The 22,255-nt window shown below is 36.3% G+C and overlaps 1 protein-coding gene across 1 annotated transcript in view; it reads left to right on the plus strand.

The window, feature by feature from the left end:
• The window catches only part of LOC144629776 (phospholipid-transporting ATPase ABCA3-like), a 35,688-nt gene that overhangs the window by 7,671 nt on the left and 5,762 nt on the right, over positions 1-22,255 (plus strand). The window contains exons 7-40 of the mRNA XM_078487984.1: positions 539-641; positions 1,487-1,606; positions 2,591-2,734; positions 3,208-3,299; positions 3,553-3,666; positions 4,466-4,666; positions 5,224-5,323; positions 5,818-5,838; positions 7,115-7,213; positions 7,597-7,878; positions 8,428-8,546; positions 9,018-9,164; positions 9,546-9,635; positions 9,807-9,991; positions 10,753-10,858; positions 11,463-11,539; positions 12,275-12,567; positions 13,219-13,413; positions 13,983-14,062; positions 14,222-14,438; positions 14,888-15,013; positions 15,602-15,709; positions 16,152-16,322; positions 16,704-16,814; positions 17,393-17,490; positions 17,872-17,937; positions 18,428-18,563; positions 19,336-19,407; positions 19,706-19,798; positions 20,316-20,403; positions 20,621-20,724; positions 21,133-21,162; positions 21,661-21,818; positions 21,956-22,022. Of these exons, the coding sequence (XP_078344110.1) occupies positions 539-641; positions 1,487-1,606; positions 2,591-2,734; positions 3,208-3,299; positions 3,553-3,666; positions 4,466-4,666; positions 5,224-5,323; positions 5,818-5,838; positions 7,115-7,213; positions 7,597-7,878; positions 8,428-8,546; positions 9,018-9,164; positions 9,546-9,635; positions 9,807-9,991; positions 10,753-10,858; positions 11,463-11,539; positions 12,275-12,567; positions 13,219-13,413; positions 13,983-14,062; positions 14,222-14,438; positions 14,888-15,013; positions 15,602-15,709; positions 16,152-16,322; positions 16,704-16,814; positions 17,393-17,490; positions 17,872-17,937; positions 18,428-18,563; positions 19,336-19,407; positions 19,706-19,798; positions 20,316-20,403; positions 20,621-20,724; positions 21,133-21,162; positions 21,661-21,818; positions 21,956-22,022 (4,213 nt within the window). The remainder of the gene's footprint in view (positions 1-538; positions 642-1,486; positions 1,607-2,590; positions 2,735-3,207; positions 3,300-3,552; positions 3,667-4,465; positions 4,667-5,223; positions 5,324-5,817; positions 5,839-7,114; positions 7,214-7,596; positions 7,879-8,427; positions 8,547-9,017; positions 9,165-9,545; positions 9,636-9,806; positions 9,992-10,752; positions 10,859-11,462; positions 11,540-12,274; positions 12,568-13,218; positions 13,414-13,982; positions 14,063-14,221; positions 14,439-14,887; positions 15,014-15,601; positions 15,710-16,151; positions 16,323-16,703; positions 16,815-17,392; positions 17,491-17,871; positions 17,938-18,427; positions 18,564-19,335; positions 19,408-19,705; positions 19,799-20,315; positions 20,404-20,620; positions 20,725-21,132; positions 21,163-21,660; positions 21,819-21,955; positions 22,023-22,255) is intronic.

Consider the following 22,255-nt stretch of genomic DNA (forward strand, 5'->3'; position numbering starts at 1 on the left):
AAAATGTTCAAGGAACTGCATGTGCTACAATCTTGGTTGATTAAATGGGTTCATTTTTGTAATGCATGCAGTGCCATAAGCAGACAGGCATTCGGCCCAGCTATGTTGACTTTTATGTGATCATTATGGTACCGGTGTAGTTAGGCAAAAATCGAAGATTGGCTTCCGAGATAATTTTCATTTTCAAAGCAATTAACATACCTAAGGGGGGTACCATGACATTAATCATTAATATTATTTACAGGGCCGTAACCAGACCTTTGCCATAGGCGAGGAAAGATCTTGCTAGGGGGTTCTGGGGGCATGACCTCCAGAAAATTTTGAAAACTAGAAGCTCTGAAACTCTTTCAGATACATTATTCATAATGTATTTCTTGAGAAAAATCAATCTTGTCCAACTGCAGATTATTTTCCCCCCAAAAAAGCTATTAATTTTTGTCTTTAATTTTGGGTGAAAATCTAGACGAGGCAAGTGCCTCGTCTTGCCTCTTGCTAATTATGGCCCTGATTTACAATGTAACTTTTATTAACATTGCAGGAGTAGGTATGATCACCAGTTTTTACCGCTACAGTATGCAGTGGATATGGCCATTATACAAAGCCATGCTAACTCTGAACTTACAATTCCAGTGGAAATGAAGGTGAATAAAAAGAAAGGATTATTATCATTTATGCATATGTGTACATATACTGACAGCCAAGAGTTACTCTTTCATGGTAAAAATTAAGATTTTTCAACTGCGTAAAAATTAACGTTGAATGATTTTGTGTGAAAGATGTAGATTTTCTCATTGATAAATGGTTTTGCACCACGTTGCCAAAGAATTTGGAATCTTTCAGTTGGATGACCCATATACTGCGGTACTTAATGTACAAGAGATGTCCATAATGTTCGCTTTATAAAATATATACTATATACCAGGCTAAAAAGAGTTAAAAATGGTAAAATTAAAATGATAAAACCAAACGTTTTCGGCTGTTTGCCATCATCAGGGTGATCGACCGGCACCCTGATGATGGCAAACAGCCGAAAACGTTTGGTTTTGTCATTTTAATTTTACCATTTTTAACTCTTTTTAGCCTTGTATATAGTATATAATGTACAATATAGTTACACACCCTGGGGGTTTCATCTTAGTTATTTTATTTCATCATACTCTTTTGATTTCTGGCATCCATTTTGTTCTACATAGGCAAGTAAAAACGAACGACGTTTCGGAGTCGTCATGGCTCGTTCGTTATTATCGTTTATTTTTACTTGCCTACATATGTATATCAAAACCCTTACTTAGCTTATAAGCATTTTGTTCTACCACCACTTTTTATTTTCATAATCATGATGGTGTGATTGACAATGCCACAATTCAGGGTTATGTTAAAAGCTGCTTTTGAAATTAAATTACCGGTATTATATAATTTGTAAATGTTTAATATAAATTAATTATTGTAATTTAGTTATATTTTTTGTTATTTATTTCTGTTGCAGCAATTTCCTTACCCAGGCTATACAGAGCCAAAGTATGACTGGGTAATGCAATTAATTGCCCTCATGATGCCGCTGTTGGTCACGCTAGGCTTGATGTACTCATGCATGACAGTTATCAAGGTATAATTAAAATAAGTAATTAAAAGTTCATTATTGCAGTTTTCAGTGATATGCCAACTCTAAAATTCAATCCTGCCAACCAACGGTTAAGGCGTTTTGCTGCTGTCAATCATCTAGTAAGCAGACCTCTCAGGAAAGAGAAGTTCACTTCAACTGGGTCAAAAGGTCTCGTCTGTCAGTTGTGATTGGCAGATTTCTATCCATTTTATTTGTTTCCATTGTTCGTGGTTCAATGATTGTCGCCACTATTATGATTGACGGCAGCGAATAAAGGCAATTGTTAGTTGGATTTTGAATTTCAGAGTTCGCATTCCACCGAAAACTGCGTAAAAAACAAACATACCATACATTCTAGATGATAAAATAAATCCTTCTGTGGGATTTTGTGGGGTGACAGCTTTGTAATCTAAAAAATGTTTTTGTTTTTTGGTTTTAAAAATGGTTGGGTTACATACTGTTATCATTAATATAGTAAAATTAATGGTTTGAACCCAGTAGTATCAGTAGGTTGTATAGTGTGATTGTCTGGATGAGAGTAGTTCTCAGAAGAACTGTTGTTGGTGACTGACTTTCGACAATCTGAGCGGAAGTCATTTTCAGAGTCGAGTGAAAAGTTGTTGTCAGTCGAAGTTGATTGGTCAGTTTAGCTGTGATGTTATTGGCTGTAAGACTCGTGTAAAGTTTGTCAATAGTAATTGGTCAGTTTTGATCCGTCCATGTTAGGTAAGTTTAGGGTCAGTTAAGTATTCCCACTGAAATAAGTCTTTTCAGTGTGACGGTGCCAGTTGGTGGCTGCTTCAGGAGGCGGTTCCTGATTGCAGGGTTGCCATGGATACCTTCCTGCTGTGCCTGAATTGCTCAGGCCCCCCACCAACCTGTAAAGCACCAGTTCCCAAGGGCGTCTATTGGTGATGAGTGTAAAGATCATACATTGCATGGTGTTTGTCATTGATTTTGTTTTTGTTTGTTTTTATTTATTGTTAGGAGCTGGTTTTTGAGAAACAGAATCGTTTGAAAGAATCCATGAAAATGATGGGACTTGCTAACTGGGTGCACTGGTGTGCATGGTTCACTAAAAACCTGTTGTTTCTTCTCATCTCTGGCATACTTTTCGTTATTGTCCTCAAGGTAATGTATGTTGGGAATAAAATTAGCCACCAGATAACAAAATCTATCAAATCTATCAATTAAGTGCTTAACAAAGAGTTCAGTTTTTAAAGCAATAAGCCTTCTTGTCGACTGCTTTTCTCACTCTGCCACTCAATTGTCCTCAAAAACGAAACTTTATAATTTTATTATGTCTTGTGAAAATAAGATTCAACTTAAATTTTCTGAACAAAGTTACTTCCAAAATGGACACTGAAATTATGAATAACTGTTACATTAATCAATGGGCAGTTATATTTATCAACCAAAACCGTGCCAGGTGAAATGTTTATCCTAAAGGACTGTCAGCTATTATCTCAGCTTCCCATAACACATCTTTATAAAAGTGACAGGTATTTATTTTTGCTTGCATTTAATTGATAACTAGTCCATGGACTTCCACTGGAAGTATTTATTAATGAAACAAAAGAAACACCAAAGGTTTTTTTTGGTAGGTCCTTGTGTTCAAGCAATCAGATCCAAGTGTTATCTTCGTTTTCTTCCTCCTGTACCTCATTGCCAGCATCTTATTCTGCTTCTGTTTAAGGTAAGTAAAGTTTGCTTGTACTCCGGGTGGGCCAGAAGTGATCCAGTTTGCAAATTACAGATCTGTTAGTATTTTGTGAAATTTGCTCTTCCTCTACCTTGACGATTTTCAACTTTTTTCTTTGCATTATATTAATTTTTGTTAACATTTTTCTTAAAAAATAGTAAAAGATAAAAAAAAAAACGCGATAAAAATTACAAATTACCAAATACATCTTGTTGTAACAATGGTTTTTGAACAATGTGTTTTTCAGTGTGTTTTTCTCACGCCCTGTTCTTGGTATGCTTCTTGGTGCCTTAATTTGGATTGCAACATTGGTGCCATACTTCGCAATTTTTGATGAAGAGAAGTACAAAGCATTAACCAGGTAATAGAATAATTAAAATTGTTGTCCTCAGAAGATGACAAATAGGGACTGTTTTATCGCAGTAAACAGTGGCATCTAATACTTTGTCTTACTTATTTAAAAAGTGGCCACGGTTCCCAGTTCTTTTCCTCAATATATCTTAGATCTGTCATCAGGCTTTTAGCCAGGTGGGAGTCCAGGAGTCCTATCGACCACCGTTTTTCAGAGAAAATTGATATGAATAACGGCATACAGAGCTTTTTTTTGCAAACACCTCAGTTGCACGGCATGCTCCTCAGGCCCTCCAATGGGGGCAAAGTCAGGCCTTATAAAAATTTTGGACTCCCACTTTTAAATCCTGGCTATAAGTCTGTCTGTCATCTCAGTTTACACTGAGATATTTTGCATTTTACAGTTAACATTTAGTTTAAACATTAACTGGTACTTTTTTTTCTGTCTTTTCTTTTTTTCCCATGTTCCCTTTTTTCCCTACTTTTCTAAATTAAATTATTATTTATACATACTTAGTTACATTGTACTTATTTATTTATTTTTTCTGCATGGTACTTAATTACTTATTACTTGTCTTATTTTACTTTTGTTTTCTTTTATGTACAACCTTGTCAAAGCAATTAATTTTTTTTAACTACTCAGCTCGTTTTAATTAGTTTATTTCTATTCTGAGTAGTTTTTTTTGCCTATTTTAGTTAATTTATGTTATGCTGTAATTTATTTTCTATTTTATTTGGCAAAATAAAATGGTTGTTGTTGTTGTAACATAGTTTGCCACAACAGTCCTGCTTACTTTCTCTTTTTTTAGGTCACAGAAGGCAGGTGCGTGCCTTTTGCCTAATACATGTTTGGGACTTGCAGCCAAACTGTTTACAAAATTTGAAAGCCTTGGAGTTGGAATTTCGTGGAAAGATGTGTCTGGTTTTCCTTCACCTGATGAAAACTTTAACTTGGCCTGGGTGTTCTTTATGCTGTTAGCACAATGTGCAATTTATGCAACTATTACTTGGTAGGTACTGTAAATACAAATGAGCAGTGCCTTGGTATAGTATGTACAGTATAGTATAGTACACTCTTACAGACCATAGAAATGACGCCATAAAAACCACAGGCTGTTAGGCAAGTGGTTTTACTGCAAAGTCTTGGACATATAATGGTCTATAATTAGGGTGTATACTGTGGAAAACGTTGGTCAATATTTGTTTATACAATAACACCGCAATTTTCCAGTGAATTACATTGAAAATCAGCGCGAAATTGTGTGCGCATCTAACAGCTTAAAAGATCACTTTTTTCCATTTGAAGTGTGGAAATGTGTGGAGAAACTTTATAGCAGCTGACTGTTTTGGAAAAGTCACAATAATTCCTCAGTTTTTTCACAATTTGTACCGCATTACATGAGGGGTGAGAACATTTTCATGATCTATACTCTCATCGACCATACCTTGGGACCAATAAGCGTACCAAAATTCTCTTAGTTATTGTATAGTATAAAAGTATCATACAGTGGCTTGTTTATGCAACAGACCTGTTATTCTTAGTGCTTGGAGTTTTGCTTTTCACTAGGTATGTAGAAGCAGTATTTCCTGGAGAGTTTGGAATTCCCAAGCCATTTTATTTTCCATGTCAGCCGTCATATTGGTGTGGTCGCTCACATGACAATGTTGTATGTATAAAAGACTTGTAATTAATATATTTCAGAAGATAGTTGATGGCTACCGGCCAGAGTGTTAAAATACAGTAGTTACATGTAGTTAAGAAGAACATCTAAAAGAAAATGGATGAAGAGCTCAGTTCTTCCTTGGAGTTCTTAGTCTATTTCTCATAGGGTGGGGATGGATGGTGGGTCATTTCACCCTTTTCTATTTCTTTAATTACTTTCCATCTCACTGTCACTTCTAAAGTGACATTTCTTCGTGTAGCTATCTCTCACAACTTTCCAGCAGAATTCATGTAGTTGTACGTTGATTGGTTCAGTGTGCTTATAAGCTGTATTTATAATCCTAGTAATGCCGTATATTCAAGGCTGAGATAATACCATAAGATTATAAATAGTAATAATAGGGTATGTTATCTTTAACATGTTCCTTCTGTTCTTCAATTGAAATTCAGTGAAATTGAATCTTTTTATATATTAATATTTTTTTTTTCTGTTTGCAGCTTATTAAGCCAGTGAATCAGGTATATATGTTCAGAAAACATTTTCGAATAAAAATTCCCGTGGACAACAGTTGGATTTTTGTAGGAAAATAGTCAGTAAGAAACCCTGGGCGCTTTCCATTCGACCAAAATTTCTGGTTTGAATTTCCGGAAAATGCCAGTGGCGAATGGAAGAGCATTTTCTGACTTTTCCGGTTGACTGCACAGAGTGCAAAACAAAATTTGCATATGGTAGTGCGTCTAATATGCAAATTTCTACGGTGCATTTAAATAATGCACTGTGGCAGGTTTGCTGCACATATAACTCGATATTTTTGCAAATAAAAAGCATTCCAAGCGCTGATGAACCGCGATGAATGACATCGTGGCCACAAAAACAGGAACCTTTCAAAAGGCACACAAGCAACGAAAACGTCGCCAAACAAAAAGTTTAATGAGCAATACAATGGCGTAGCCTGCACGCCCGTTATAAATATTTGTACATTTCTTTGCTGCCGCCTGCAAAACAACAACGAAAAACAACCGAGTTAACCACGGATTTCAAGGATGCTTTCTTAACACATGTAGCTACTTTCAGCTGCTTTAATCGCTAAATGTTCTGCCAAGGGAACTTGGGCTGAGTGTAAAATGGTAGTTTTTCCAAAATTTCCGGAAAAGAGGACAACCTCGCAAGGTAGACCCAAATTTTCGAAAACAATTTCCGGAAAATTTCAGTTCCATTCGATTTTGCTCCTGGAATTTCCGGAGTTTTCGGCTGAATGCATGGTTCTCATTTCGGAAAGTCAACACTTTCCGCATTTTCTGGAACTTTTCCGAGGAAATGTCTGTACCATTCGCTCTTGTTCCTAAATTTCCGGAATGTTTGGTCGAATGGAAAGCGCCCCCTGTATTCTAACTATTTTCAAAATCCTGAAAAAAACTTTCTGAAAAAAGGTATTCATTTTTCCTTTTCCTCTCTAGTATTCATTTTTCCTTTCGCCTGTAAGGGTTTTCTGTTCATTCTATAAAGAAAGCCCCAATCAATTTGCACATACCAAGAAGAAAATAGCTTGCATTTGAATATTTGTCATGCTTTTTGGCAATGGTGTAAACTGCCTTGATCAAGGGTTCTCCCTGCCTCTGTGTCTCTGCTTTCTTTCACCTGTCCTCTACTAACCTACCTAAAGCCTTAAACCTTGCAGCAGTGTTTCTTATTATGATCCTCTACATAACATTTATGCAGAATTAGCTGTTTACTTACATTGTGTCATGATACATATACTGTATGGATACTATTTGCGCTCTAATATGTTGCTAGGAGATGAAAGTGCTGTCAGATGAAAATGTTGCTAACGTTGAAGAAGAACCTGATTTACCTGTTGGAGTTTCTATCGAAGGTCTCAGAAAAGTGTTCAAGGTCAGTGTTGTTGAAACTTCAATGTAAAGTTCCAGCTCAGAGATGACGCAGGATTTTCATAATATTCAGAAACTCTTTAAAGTGTGTACAATTTTTTTTTATTAATTGTAACAAACACATAAAACTGCTTGCGATGCGACTACTTGCCCTACTTACAATACACTAATATGTTGACTTAAGTGCGCACTTTATAAAGAAGATTCAATGGTACATGATGCATACATGTGTGTGGAGTTTGTATGAACGTGACCTGTTTGGGACCAATTAAGCAACTGAATATAGTACACGATGCAAGGTTTAACTGTATCATGATTCGTGTAATGTTTAAGTACCTTCTAATGGAGCGTATCTAAATCGATTTCTTGACCTGTTTTTGCTCAAAGGGGTCTACTGGATCCAAAGTTGCTGTAGATGAACTTTCCCTAAACATTTTCAAAGGCCAAATAACAGCTCTTCTGGGACACAATGGAGCAGGCAAGACAACAACAATATCCATGCTGACAGGCTTATATCCACCTTCCTCTGGGTCCGCACACATCAATGGAAACAGTATCATTACTGATATGGATGCTATTCGAGAGAGCCTGGGACTCTGCCCCCAACACAATGTACTGTTTGACCGGCTGACAGTGAAGGAACATCTTGAATTCTTTATAAACTTAAAGGTATGAAACAACCGGATCTTACATTTTTTATATATATACCATGTAATTTGGCGTAACTGTTGCCCACCAATTAAATCTATTCAGCTATGAAACAATTGAATCCACACACTATAAAAGTCTGAAAGAAGCCTTTAATTGACTTAAATTTTATCAGAAGGTTGGTTGAGGGGGAAGGGCTTTTTGGCTATTAGCTTCGGAGATTTGGAGGAATTATTTGAAGAAGTGTTCGGGACTTCATTACCCATTTAAGGTGGAGATTCGGATCAATGTAGGTTTCTGGGAAACTGCCAACTTACCCCTCCCCAAACCTAACATTTCGCCCAAAGCGATAAGTAAGGGTTAATGTTAGGTTTGGGGAGGGGGTAGGTGGGCAGTTTCCCAGAAACCTAAGGAAAACAGCTAGACTGGTCCAAAATGGTTCCTCTATTTCCTTGAATAATAGCCACTTTCTTGTAACAGAGTTTTACTTCTTCCAAAACCTAGACTTGTTTCTTTCCAGTTAAGCAAATGATGCAAGTCCTATAATAAGTATGTCTTTTTGATTTCCAGGGCAAGTTCGGGCATGAAGCCATGCGTGAAGTAAGTGAGATGATAAGTGACATTCAACTCACTGACAAGACGAACACTTTATCATCCAAGCTATCGGGTGGAATGAAAAGGAAGCTAAGGTAGATCGCTATCAATATGTTACAACTGTAGCTCTAATCACTGTGATTCCAAGAAGGAGATCGGTTTAATATAGTCTAACAGTCTTAGTTTAAGTTGAAGAGACAATGGTACCACAAACTCTGAATGATAATAATGCCAAAGCTGAACACTGAATGTTTGCAGAATGCAGTATGAAAAAAATTGAGTTCATGGTAAGTTGGCAACTTGCTTTGTCAAAAGAGCACGAATATGTTGTAGGTTGAAATGGAGCTCACTTCAAAATGATTTCAATTTTCACATTAACATCATACCCATTTTGGTACTTGTATTTCAATCTAAAGGGTTTTTTTATGCTATGCCTGGTTTTTACACAGTGCATAACGTTTGACCTTTGATGTTCCAGTTTAGAATACCTTAATTGTAATAATACATTTAAGGGTGTTATAAAAAAAAACATCTCATTGGTTACTAACCATCTTTATTACTCACAGCTGTGCTATTGCTCTCATTGGAGGACCTGAAATCATTTTCTTGGATGAGCCCACCTCAGGAATGGACCCATATGCCAGAAGAGGAACATGGGACCTGTTGTTGAAGCACAAAACTAGAAGAACTATCATCCTGACCACACATTTCATGTAAGCTTAGTCATGTGGATTGAGTAGCTTTAAGTCTGCTTGCCATGCGTTTGCATGATATAATATAACGAACTCGTAGGCCAGCAATAATTTCATGTAAATTTCGTTTGTGACCTATTTTGATAATGTAGCAGTATTAATTTTTCTCAAGTTGTTCGTACTGTCAACGTTAATAGCATTTAAGTACAGTCGGATATTCATTAGCTTCTCCTTGAACCTGGTTTTGTTGATATAAAAAATACTATAAAAGTGTGTCATTTGTTTTGTCAGTTGTTTTATCATTCATAACCTTGGCTAAGTGAAAAAATAATTATATTCCACTACTCATTTTGTGAATAGATATTGCTTCGATGTACTTACAGTTTTTTTCCTCTTTTGTAGGGACGAAGCAGACTTACTTGGAGATCGTATTGCAATAATGGCTGATGGACAACTACGTTGTTGTGGCAGCTCTCTGTTTCTAAAAAGCAGGCGAGTGAAATGTCAAATTATAATACCACGAAACTTTTCCAGTGACATGCCCTCTTTAACTACTCTTCTGATTTTGTAGAAGATTCGCAACTGCTGTTAACTATCAGGTCAACTATCTTTGCTGTCAACTATCTTTCAGTCCATTTTTTACTGACCCTGATTTATTTCTAGGTATGGTGTTGGGTATCACTTGACGCTGGTTAAAACAGACAGCTGTGACCAAGAGGCTATCACAAGTCTAATTAAACAGCATGTGCCAACAGCGGAAATTATCAGTTCTGTTGGTGCAGAAATCCAGTTTGTTCTCAGCGGTGAAAAGTCACACCACTTTGAGGCCCTCTTCTCAGAGTTGGAAAGTAAGTGAACAGAACAACTTTGATTACAGGAGAGCTGATTGTGATACTTAGTTACATTTCTTACACTATGTACATTTCGCCGATAAAAAAATATTAAAATAAGGTTAAAAGCTGTTAAAAAAATGTCACTTTAGTGACATTTTACTAGTACTAGTGGTAACCACACTAGTGGTTAACAGATTTTAACCTTATTTTTAATATTTCTTACAGTGGTGTCAACGTCGTTACCATAGTCACACAGTATTAGTAAGACAGTTTTGGTTGCATCGAGCAATAGCCTTTACTTTGGAAACTACCTTCTGACACAATTACCTGCAACGTCGTATTTAGCTGCTTTGTTGGCAGACCACTTTGCTCTATCACGGAGGCTGGGGCATAAGCTGATCTTCGCCAATTCTTGAAGATATACCAAGTCTCCCCAGTTGCCAACGATAAGAACACTTGCAAACAATCTGAGACTGGAATATGTCAGCTAAGCATGATATTCTTTGGTAACATCTCACTAATATATCATTCTAACTTCATTTAGCGCACCCATTCACCCATCATGAACACGTATGTTGTTATTTACATTAAAGTAGCTGTAACTGTACAAAGTAGCCGAAATTTGTACACTTCCGTTGTACTTGCACTTACATATAAATGCTCGGTAACACAATGGTTGCCATTTGGAAAGAAAACAAACACTTGGTAATTTTTGTGTTCTTCAGTATCTTCTTATATTCATTGTACATAACACATTGACTATTTTTAACACTTAGATAAACTAGAGGAATATGGAATAACAAGCTTTGGGGTTTCTGTGACAACTTTAGAAGAAGTATTCATGAAAGTAGGGGAGGGATCTGAGAAGCCTTTGCAAGATTTGTGAGTATTAATTTTAGTTCACTGCTCTAGTCTCTTTACTGTGCTATGAATTTTAGTAGTCACAGACTGCGTGAAGCTCAAGTCAATGCACATAGTAAATTCTTCTAGCGTTTTACCCAACGTAACAAGAAATAAACAAAATACCGCCATACAGATTGAGCAGTGACTCCCTGAAAGAAAAACTTATGACATCCTTCAAATAAATAAATAGATAGACAGATTTATTTAAAGAGGGTAGCACGTAACAAAAATTTCTGATGAACTTGTGGTTCACTTTTCTAAATATTTTACAATGCTAAAAAACGATCTAATTTATTCAGTTACATACTTAAATCTCTGAAGTGCTTTTAAAAATACAAATTCTTAGTCTAGTAACATCTAATTACAAAGCTTAAAATCTCAAATAAAATGCTAAATGATAAAACGAATGTATTTTACCTAGTTAACCATTGTTAACCTTAATTATTCTCAAATGTCTCAATTTTCCTGATGTTATATCGTTTTTTTTTTCTTGTTAATGGCCCATATGGAGCCATTAATTAATGTGGGTGTACATTTTTGAGATTTTTTGATGGATTTCTTGATTTCCTCTTGTTACATTCAGAACTGTTGAAGAAGACCCTGGGCATGAAACAGAAAATCTGATTTCAATACAGGGGGCTGACCAAGGCTCGGTTGGAGGTATTTCAATTTCATTGATGTAGGACATTTTCTTGTACCATCTTATTTACATTTTTAAAAAAAACATCAAAAACATCAATTACTACATGATTTTGCTTTTATCTCACAAACTCTAATGTTTATCAGGCTCCAAGGACATTTATAACTAAATTGATTTTTCTTTATTATTTAACTTATAGCTAATCTTTGAGGTGCACTTCATCGTCTCGTATCATGTGCTTCATGCCTTGGTACTTTACCAGTCTGTTTCAAACCTTTCAGAGGTTGCCTGCTTTCCTGAAATGCTACTGCCCATTTTTTTTCTTCCCACATTGATCTATTTTTTAGTTTCTTTTCAATAATTAAAAAAATTAAAACATTTCCAGCTGCGCATTATTATTGACAATGTTTTAGAAAATTATAACTACTTAAAAAATCTAAATATTATTCAAAGTCCTAAAATACATTTCCGGTATAAATTCCACTTATAAATAGGTAATAATTAGCTAAAAACGCCTGCCAAAACATATCTGTTTTCAGAAACTTTTTAAAACTATTTCGATTAATTAACCATAAAAAGGAAAGCAAGAAGTCAGATAACAGGACAAGGGACATGATTCATAGTGCTACTGACATTAAAATGCCATTTGAGGGTTCGAGTTTTTTTTTAAATTTTATTAAAAACAGGGCCCACTAATTGTCAAATCCGTCAATGTTATAACTGACATATTTGGTTTTACCATTTTTTTTTTATAGATTTGAAGTCAGGTTTGAGTCTTAAGTGGCAGCAATACAAGGCCATGGTTATCAAGAGATTTCTGAACTCCAAACGTGAGAAGAAACTTGTTTTAACACAGTTCATTCTACCACTCCTGATGGTGCTGCTTGGATTGCTTCTTATCAAGGAATCTGAAGATCGAATAAGAACGAATGAACAACCACGTGTGTTGAGGCTGTCTAATCTTAGTATTGAAGGGGTTCCAAACATTGGCTTTTATGCTGACTTCCGTGCCAATGCGACTGCTAGTACAAAGAAGTCTCTTTTTGATGTGAGTTTAATAAGTTAAAATAACGGAAACAAAATTAATGATGTGGCTTCAAAGATCAAGCATGAAATCAAACTTTATCTAAAAATGAGCACTTTCAATCCGGCACCAACCCCTGGCAAAAACAAAAATCATGTTGTTTACTGATTTAATGTTATTTCAGCTGCAAAACCTCCACACAATGTTGCAAAAAGATACAAAAACTATTTAGTGATGTAATACTGACAGTGTCTCCCACCATTGCTCTTTCCTCTGCCAGCACTTTTTTGTGTACAGTGAAAGTGTACTTTAACTAGTTAAGGTGAATTGTAAAATTTGTTGGATCCAAACCGGAGCACATCAAAGATGATGTGTTCTAAGCACCGGCTAACATTGGAAAGCTTCGTTGCTATTGTGCAATGAAATTGGTTGCTGGGTTCAATAGTCGCACTGTAATGGGTTCCACGGCAAACAGTGCACTATCACTTATTTTCTCTCTTTTCCGTACATTTCACTTGCAAAATACTACTTGTCAAGCCATTTTCTCGAAATTTGTATGTAACTCTGCATGTATTTGCATCGAGGACTTTGTGACTGAGAAAAACATATTATACAAAAGTTCTCTGTTTGTCACTCATTCACTAGGTGTATCAATTTATTTTTATTTTTCATTAGAAAGCAGAAAAACTTCTAGACGATGTTAAGGTGGACTTGAAAGACATAGCATCGGATGTGAGAGAAATTGTCATAGGTAACCAAGGAAATAACATATCAGTAAAAGGGAAACACTTCAAATACAAAGATGCAAACCAGATGGAGGAGTGTTGTAACTATGATTTCCTCATCCTTAATGCCAAGTGCCAGAAAGATGTAAGTTGTTTATTTCTTTAATAAATTAATTGATTGCTTTGGAAGTTAACTTAGAGGACCCTAGTTAGCCTTTGTTTTTGTTGTGTTCCGCAGAAAGCTTTGCTGTAAATAAGCAATCCCCTAGGGTCCCCTTGTCAGCAGGGGTATTGCATGTATGGGCACTAAGACCTGTGTTGTTCAAGACCACAAGGTTGCAAGATGTCGTCCATATTGAAAGCTGTACATGTTTCCTCCTCGGAAATTAAAGTGTTGTATGTTCTCAAAGACTGAACATTTTTGCGGACCTTCGCCCCTGTTACATATGGAAAAGGTTGACATACAGGATTTTTGGTATCATATTTCACGTGGAGCGTGTCTAAACAAATTAGATCGGCATGAAACTGCTAAACGTAATTTAACAAACTTCCAGTAACACAACTTGCAGCGATATGCAGTTAGATCTCGCTTCCTCACACAATTTTCATAACTTCGATGCTTTTGAAATGGCAGATTTCACGGGCAGATCAAGGCATGGAGCTAGGGTCCCTTAAGTTAAATAGAGAAGCTTAACTAATTATGTGACTTTCTAGTTCTTTTCAGAAAAGCTTAAAGTTGACACATGCAAAAATAACAAAAACTTTGGTTACACTCATTGTCCAGACTGTATAAGGTAAATGTCGTGTTAACAATTCCCCATGGTAGTAATTAAACTAAGGTTTGTGGCTTAGCTTGCTTATAAGAATCCAACAGGTGCTTCCTTACCAATTTTCAATAAGCTTTTACATTGGTAACTTATGTGAGCCACATTAAAATCGGTTCTGTTTTGTAGTTCTCGTTGCAGTGATCAGTCTTGCAACACAATGAGCTGTGAAGATGGATTTAATCTTAACGATTCAAAAACGTTCTTCTCGGAATATATCTTGGAGCAAAGCGATGCAAAAGACTACTTCAACAAACATGTTGTGGGGTTTACATTTGAGTCACGTGAAGATAATAAGTCCCATAACTCAGAAAACATGGATACCACTGTTTGGTACAGTAATAAAGTGAGTATGCTAGGTACCTTCTCTCGGTGAAGATTGAATTTTACGTGTTAGCCAGAGAAAGTGTAGCCAAGTGATTTAGAGTGCCGGTGTGTTAATCTGGACGTTGCTGGTTCAAGCCACAAACCCTGCGACTAGCTGGATTTGTTCTCCGTTGTCCCAAGTTAGAATCCTTGGTCACGCTTAATGTATATAGCCAACTGGTCTGCCTCGTGTCAGTTGCAATTTTTTAACCATGTAATGTTCACTTAAAATACTCGTTCCCCCTGTTCCACGATAAACAACACTTACATTTACATTATTTACATTAATTTACATTAGTTGCTATACCTCATAAGAAGTACCTTCCTACTCTCTCTGTAAAGTTTAAGAAATAAGAAATATTTCAAAATCCTGCAAATCAGTCAAAGAGGTTTTGGCCATTCTTATGCAATGTTAACTGTGTTTTCTAGGCCTATCACACAATAGCAGAATCCCTTAGTGCTCTGATGAACACAATGCTGGTGTATAATATGAGAGATGACTCATACAGCATCGAGACCACCAATCATCCACTACCAGTGACTGCTCAAAAGGAGGTGAGATGAGAAAATCACTCTTTGTGTGTTATGTTTTGTTTTAAAGTACCAAGTTGTGAATTGGTTCTGGTGCCAGTTGAGTTACAGTGTAAAAGTTTGCCGCAAACATACAAAATTAATGCCATTTGGATTATGGCACACGCCAGCAACGTTTCAGTAACTGTAAAGAGATTTTACGCATCAGTTGTAGAAATTATGAAACAGTTCCTAAAGCTGATCTGTTTTTGTTTTTACTAAATTTTCGGTGGCTTCTCTCCACCTTCATTGCATCCTGTAATAGACAATTATTGAAACCTCTTTAGCTTATCTAAATAACATGTAATGTGCATTTGCAGCGAGAAAATTTCACCAAGTTTACTTTTAAAACGTATTGGGAATAAGCAAGTACGACATTTTAGCAAAGTCATTTCTACATGCATAAGAGATTCAAGAAACAAGAGTCGAGGTCATGCTAAGCAATACAGTTCGCAATTTAACTACACATTAAATTTTATTTCGTTTGTAGACAATGGTTAGCCTAGTTTGTATGACCAAGAAAGACATTCTTTATTCTCTCACAGCACTGGTTTTTAATGTCTTGTTTTGTAGGATGGTGGCCAGTTCAGTTCATTCTTCATGGCATTAATGTTGGCTTTTGCAGTAGCCTTTCTGTCAGCCAGCTTTGTTCCATTTTTAGTAAAAGAAAAAAGCTCAAAGGTTTGTAATACTATTAAAGAAAATTATGTATGTGCTAAAACTGAGAAAGTACCACTGATTATTAGTTTCACTAAGTAATGGCTTGCACATAAATTTCACAGTAGTCACCTTAGGGGAAGGAGAAGGGACGAGAAGGGAGGGAAAGGAAGGGGGATGAAAAAGTTGCAATGAATACGTTGACTATGAAATGCACCCATCCAAACCTACCCACCCCCCTCGTTTTAACCTATGATCTGGTCAATTCCAGCTAAACTTGGCACTGTCAGACCACACATTTCTGTGGCAATACCTTATTTCCAGGACTGTACAGTTGAAAATTTACCGGCGTAACCTTTGTAACCGAGTCAGAACAGACTTCAATCACCTTACAAATGCTCCAAAATGTGTTTTTAAGTGTTATGGGTTTTTTTTACTTTATATCAGGTCTCCTTTTTTTCCACAGGCGAAACATCTTCAGTTTGTGAGTGGAGTGGATGCCGTTAGTTTTTGGTTGGCTACTTATTCATGGGACTTTATCAATTATTTGTTTCCCATGTTTGGGATTGTTATCATGTTTGCAGCCTTTCAAGTAGATTCACTAAAGGAGGACTTGGGTGCAATTTTTCTGCTTCTGGTAATTAATGCTAATCATAACTTTGATGAATTTCTTAGTGTTCTGTACGGAAAAAACCTTTAACAGGTCATGGCATCAAAAATATCAAAGCTAAGAATGCAGTAGCTTTCACTTGGCAAACATCGAAGAAGTTAACTTTCTCTTGCACAATTACATGTATTCTTTTTTTCATCACAGAACTGTTTTGTGCAGTTGTGCAGCGTTTTCAGAATTGTGTTGCCTTTGTTACGTTTCATAGTACAAACATGATGATTGCTTGCAGTAAATTTTCTACCCTAAGAGAAGTGAAGTTTGCTTCGAACTGTCATTGCAGCGTGCAGTTTTCGTTCATACTTATTTTCCTTAACTGACAGTAATAATATCTGCCTGTTTTGTTTCTAGTTGCTCTTGGGGTTGTGTATGTTACCATTTGTCTACCTGCTGTCATTTATATTCAAGAGCCCATTTATAGCCTATGCCATGACAGTTTTTATTCTGTCTGTTGTGAGTCTGGTAAGAATTTTACCTGTATGCAAAAAAATACTAAGCTTTATTACCAAAACTACTAAGTTCCGCTGGCTTTTATCACTACCGAAACTACTAAGGTAATTAAGAACTGCTATAACGTTTCACCTAGCAGCACAATTTGCTGTTAGAATGACAAAACGAGGTACATGAATATTTTCGATTCACCATATCGAATTTGGCAACAAAATATAATAATTTTAAATGTATTGCAGCCAGTAATATTTTTGTGTGCCCGCTGGTCATACACTTCCAGTGAAATTGTAAAATTCAAACTTCTATATTTCCTTGAGTTCAAATCAGAAGTCTTTGAACCTTTGCATTGTTGCCAAATGTGATGTGAAAATTCTATTTTCCCTGTTTTAGCATTTAATCTAACATTTACATGTCACACAAACCAAGAACTGTTCTGATCGAGATGTGCTGCATACAGGAATGAAACATGCATACTACTGTTACAAAAGGTTGATGAACCGGTCTGCACAAAATTATGCCCCTGATACTACTGAAGCTAAATCTTCCGCCTGTCCACATTTCACATAGTAATTTTCTCTTTAATTTTTCAGACATTGCTGATCGCAGTAACTATACTGAAATATGACGATGATACAAAGAATGATGCTGAAATTCTTCATTATGTCAGCTTGTTCTTCCCAACGTATTCGTAAGTTGTTTATACACTTAGTTTTCTTTATATAAATATCACGTTTTAGTTCAAATGAAAAGTCAACATAATTTTGCTAATTCTTCAAGATACATGTATGGATTTTTATGTAATCCCTGGGTGCTTACCATTTGGAAGTTCCGCTTATCATTTTCTAAAGGGAATGGATGTACCTCATTCTAATATTTTTACCAAATGCCAGAAGGCCTTTAGATTAAACTTCGCTTTTGAATCATCAATCTTCTCAGCAAATTACTTGGTTTAACACTGTCTTCTACTAAAATTTTAGAAGCTGGACTCCATTTCCCACACAGTTTGTTCATGTTGGTACTAACATTTTTAACTGTTTTCTTATCTTGTTATTCGTTCACTACATCACAGCCTGTCTTCTAGTATCATGGACATCAGTGAGAACAATCTTATTCTAAAAAGCTGCAGCCAATTGCCGTATGTGATGCATCCTTGTTTACACATATGTTAACAATAGCTAGTAAATGTAACAGTAGCTTTTCCATTTTTAAACATTTGAGGACGCAATGTGGTGAAATGTCACCCACAACCACAAAACCTCATTTGTTATTCTTTTCTTTTTAGTTTCAATTTTTTGAAGTAATTTATAGTCAGAAATTATTTAAAGAGCTAATTATTAACTAACTCCTATTTAACTATAATTTCAACACGGTGTAATTTGACAACAGCTCCTCTTGTACTTTGTAGAGGAGATGGGTGTAAAAACTGACTAGCAATGTTGGTTCCACCCAGCAAATTTTCTTTAAGAATAAATGTGTTGGTCAGATTGTTACAGCTTCAAACGAGAATTTGTAGAAGACTGTCGCGCATAATATGAGGATTTTAACAGATGGTGGGGGTGAGGTGTTGATACTACCAAGTATAGTAGTAGTCATATTTGTTGTACTGTCTGTCCTTAACATTTTAGGGAAACTGATCTGTGCCTAAAGGAACGGAACTACACTGACAACGCTCTTGCCTGGGATCGTCCAGGGGTGGGACAAGCAGCCCTGTACATGTTCATGGAAGCTGTTGTCCTGTCTGTACTCATTATTCTTATTGAGGTGAACTCTTTGAAGTTTTTTCGTTTTCTTGGCTAGTTTGTAAAGCATTTTTTATTTAGCGATTGACACAGCTCACTGGCAACCAAAGAAAGCAGAGCACAAACATCCCGTCAAAAGACACAAACACAAGTTCAATCAAGTATTTAACAGTACACCACATTTAAAAAGGTCGAACCCAATCACCATTACAATACCTTGAGGGGTTGTAGAAACTTCTCTTGCTATTACCCGAGTCTTGCAGAACATGCAGCGTTTCAAATTAATTGTCATCTCGATCAAACACGAGAGAGAGTGTTTCATCACATTTCCAAACACCAAGAAGAAAGGTACAATAATGACACGCAGTGGGGTATTTTTGACAAACTCTCAAAAAGTGATTGTTCAATATATCTTTTTCGAATGTTCAATATATCTTCTCAATCGTCTTTGCAGACGGCAAATTTCAAGATTTGATATTTCAATAGCCGATTCCCTCTATAGTTTGCGCCTGCAGGGAATCACGGTAGTTGTATTCATCAAACCAAGCGCAAGAGTAAACAACGATGCACTTTGCTGAGTCTCGCGCATGGTTTGTTGAATACAACTACCGTTATTCCCTGCAGGCGCGCGCTATAGAGGGAATAAGGCATTATGGGATGTTTTAGAGCACTACTGCGTCGAAAGTCACGTACTTTTTTTACCCACATTTTTCGAACTTTGCTTTTGTGGAGGCTAATACGTCTTCATGTGTTGTGATGTACCTTGATTACTTTATTTTTTTTTCACACAACAGAAGAATTTTTTCATCAAGGCAAAGGTAAATTTGTCTTCAGGAGCATTTGAAGCTCGCAGAAAAGAAACTGAGGTACTGCAGTATGGTATTATGTAATTATTTTATTAAATTATTCTCTTACACTCAGTGTAATGGGCTGGCAACATTAGCCAATAAAGTTTTTCGGTACTTTACATAATAACTTGCATTTGACAACAAAAGTTACCTAAGAAGCTTTTGGTAAACTGCAGACTGCCTTTCATTTATTTCAAACAATGCGTCACCTTGATTGAAGCTTTGCCTCCCTTTTTTCTTTACTTTTAATGGATAACTACTGGATTTTTATATCAAAGCAGTTATGATTGATATTATTGTGGGCTCCCATCCACAGGATGAAGATGTTTTTAACGAGCGCATGCGTATAAGTGACCAAGATAATACTGGGACTCAGAACGAGGCTGTAGTACTGAAAGGCCTGACAAAGGTAAGTTGCCAGTCGTCCTTCTGTTCAACTGATACAATTCATGTGCTACAAAAGCTGACAATTCCAATGTTTCGCTGTCATGGCTGACTAGAGTCTACCACGTGTATGATGTGATTCAAACTGGTCCGCAATAGTCATTCCAAAACATACCGTAAAATTCGGGTTATAAGCCCCCCCGGTTATAGGCCCATCAACCTGGAAACAAAAATATACATCCGATTATAAGCCCCCCCGGATATAAGCCCCCCTCTACCGGATGACAGTGCTGAACAGGGCTAAATGTTGCTTTTTGTGCGTTTTTAACTTAAAAACGTTTTTCGATCAACACTCCCGAGGCTCGTTTCCAAACTTTTTTTTCATTCCGCTTATAAGCCCTCCCGGATATAAGCCCCTCCGCTTATAAGCCCACCCAAAAACCCTTACGAAGTTGTATAAGCCCAGGGCTTATAACCGGAATTCTACGGTATATTTTCATCCATTAATCTTTAATATTATTATTTTTTTCTTGTTCATAAAGGTGTATCGTGGTACTGATGTTACTGCAGTCGATCATCTTTGTCTTGGAATTCCTCGTGGAGAGTGCTTTGGTCTTCTTGGTATAAATGGTACGTTGACTCTCTGTACTTAAAGCTGTGCTTTTAGAATAATTGCAGGGTGCCCAAAGGCTCTTAAGTAAGAAATCTTGTGTGCCTAGCTCATAAAAGCTGTTAAAGTGGTTCAAGTAATTTTTTGTGAAAAAAAATTCTGGGTATTTTTGTTAAGATTTCCACCTAAAAGCGGAAAAAATCTACTGGCACCGAAATTCTCTGAATTTTTTTGCAGGTGCTGGAAAGACCACGACATTTAGCATGTTGACAGGAGATCTGAGCATCACTGAAGGGACTGCTTTCCTGGATGGGTTCAACATTCAAACTCATTTGAGGGAGGTACGCATCCTACTTTCCACTATTATTTATTTTGTGAGGTTGAGCGTCACAGTCAGCATAATGCTGTACGGTAGAAAGAAAGTGCTCTTTATTGCTAAGTTGTGTTTCCAAACAGATTGAACGCCACACATACCATTAGAAATTAATTAATAAGAAAGTAATTACCAAAGTTTTTAAGAAGTACGAAGTAACATAAGGTTTTGACAAACCAGACGAGGATTTTAAAATGCATTTTTCGTTATAGAGGAAACCTACTGTCATGCTTATTTTCTAACTATTGTAAATTATGAATTACCTTTTAGGAGGCTTTATATATTTTCCGTTTACACTTCAGTGTTTACTATGATTTTTTTTTTCAATGAAAGTTCTGTTTTCTTGACAGTCAGACTTCGTTTTTCCGTTCCATAGGTTCAACAGCGAATTGGTTATTGCCCACAGGTAAATAATTCAAACTGAAAGGCACAAACGTGTTTCAAAATTAATGCAAGTGACCATCGAGTAGCTCTGCTGAATATGAAACAGAACTCACTTAGCAAGCTTCACATGTAGATCACCTGACAAAACAAGAACTAACGTCAAAAATCAATCCTTTTTGTAACAATGACACGAAGGACCAGCATAAGTAAACTGCTTGGGCTCTAAGTGTAAATAGAAATGTTCTTTTCCTTGTGAATATATTCGTGTCATCTTGTAATACAAGTTGTAACAAAGTTGTTTTAACCTCTTCCAACTTTTGTAAAACAACGTGTTCAATCCCATGCCAGCTGGTAATTCTTCCAAACCATTAGAACAATGATATATTGAAGTATATTACACATTCCTGATCTTTGATGATTGCTATAACGTTTTCATCGCTACTTTATTTATTGACTACTTTTCTTGTTCTATCTTAAAATCAAATTGTCTCATTCTTATTTCTTACTTCGTTTTTTGTAGTTTGATGCTCTACTTGAACGTTTAACTGGCCGTGAAATGCTTACAATGTATGCTCGGCTTCGTGGAGTCCCTGATGGCAAAATAAAAGGCATCGTCTCAGACGCTATAAAACTTCTTAATCTGGGAAAGTGGGCTGACTCGCTGTGTGGAAACTACAGGTACTGAATGGGGCTGGGTGATCACTTGTGGTGGCTTGTAATCAGTTTTTTGATTGATTGATTGATTGATTGATTGATTGATTGATTGATTGATTGATTGATTGATTGAATTTGTTTTGTTTGTTTATTTTTTAAAGTGGTGGTAACAGGAGAAAGCTCAGTACAGCAATTGCCTTGGTTGGCAACCCGCCCATTGTGTTTCTGGTGAGTTTTAGAAAATTGATACTTTTGAGATTTGTGTATTGTACTATATAGTAAAATATACTATATTTCTTTTATATAGATTGACCTGACCTTGAGTTCTAGCTTTAAATTCAATTCAAATTTAATAAAGCGGCTTGTTAGAAGCATAACGAGAATAAAAAGGCCAATGTTACATGTAGGTGCTTTATAATAAACGGCCTTGCCCCCATTAACACTATAATTAACTTTGCGTC

The sequence above is a fragment of the Oculina patagonica genome, chromosome 11 (genome assembly GCF_052425735.1).
Source record: "Oculina patagonica isolate OP01 chromosome 11, crgOcupat, whole genome shotgun sequence".
In the NCBI taxonomy this organism is placed as follows: Eukaryota; Metazoa; Cnidaria; class Anthozoa; order Scleractinia; family Oculinidae; genus Oculina; species Oculina patagonica.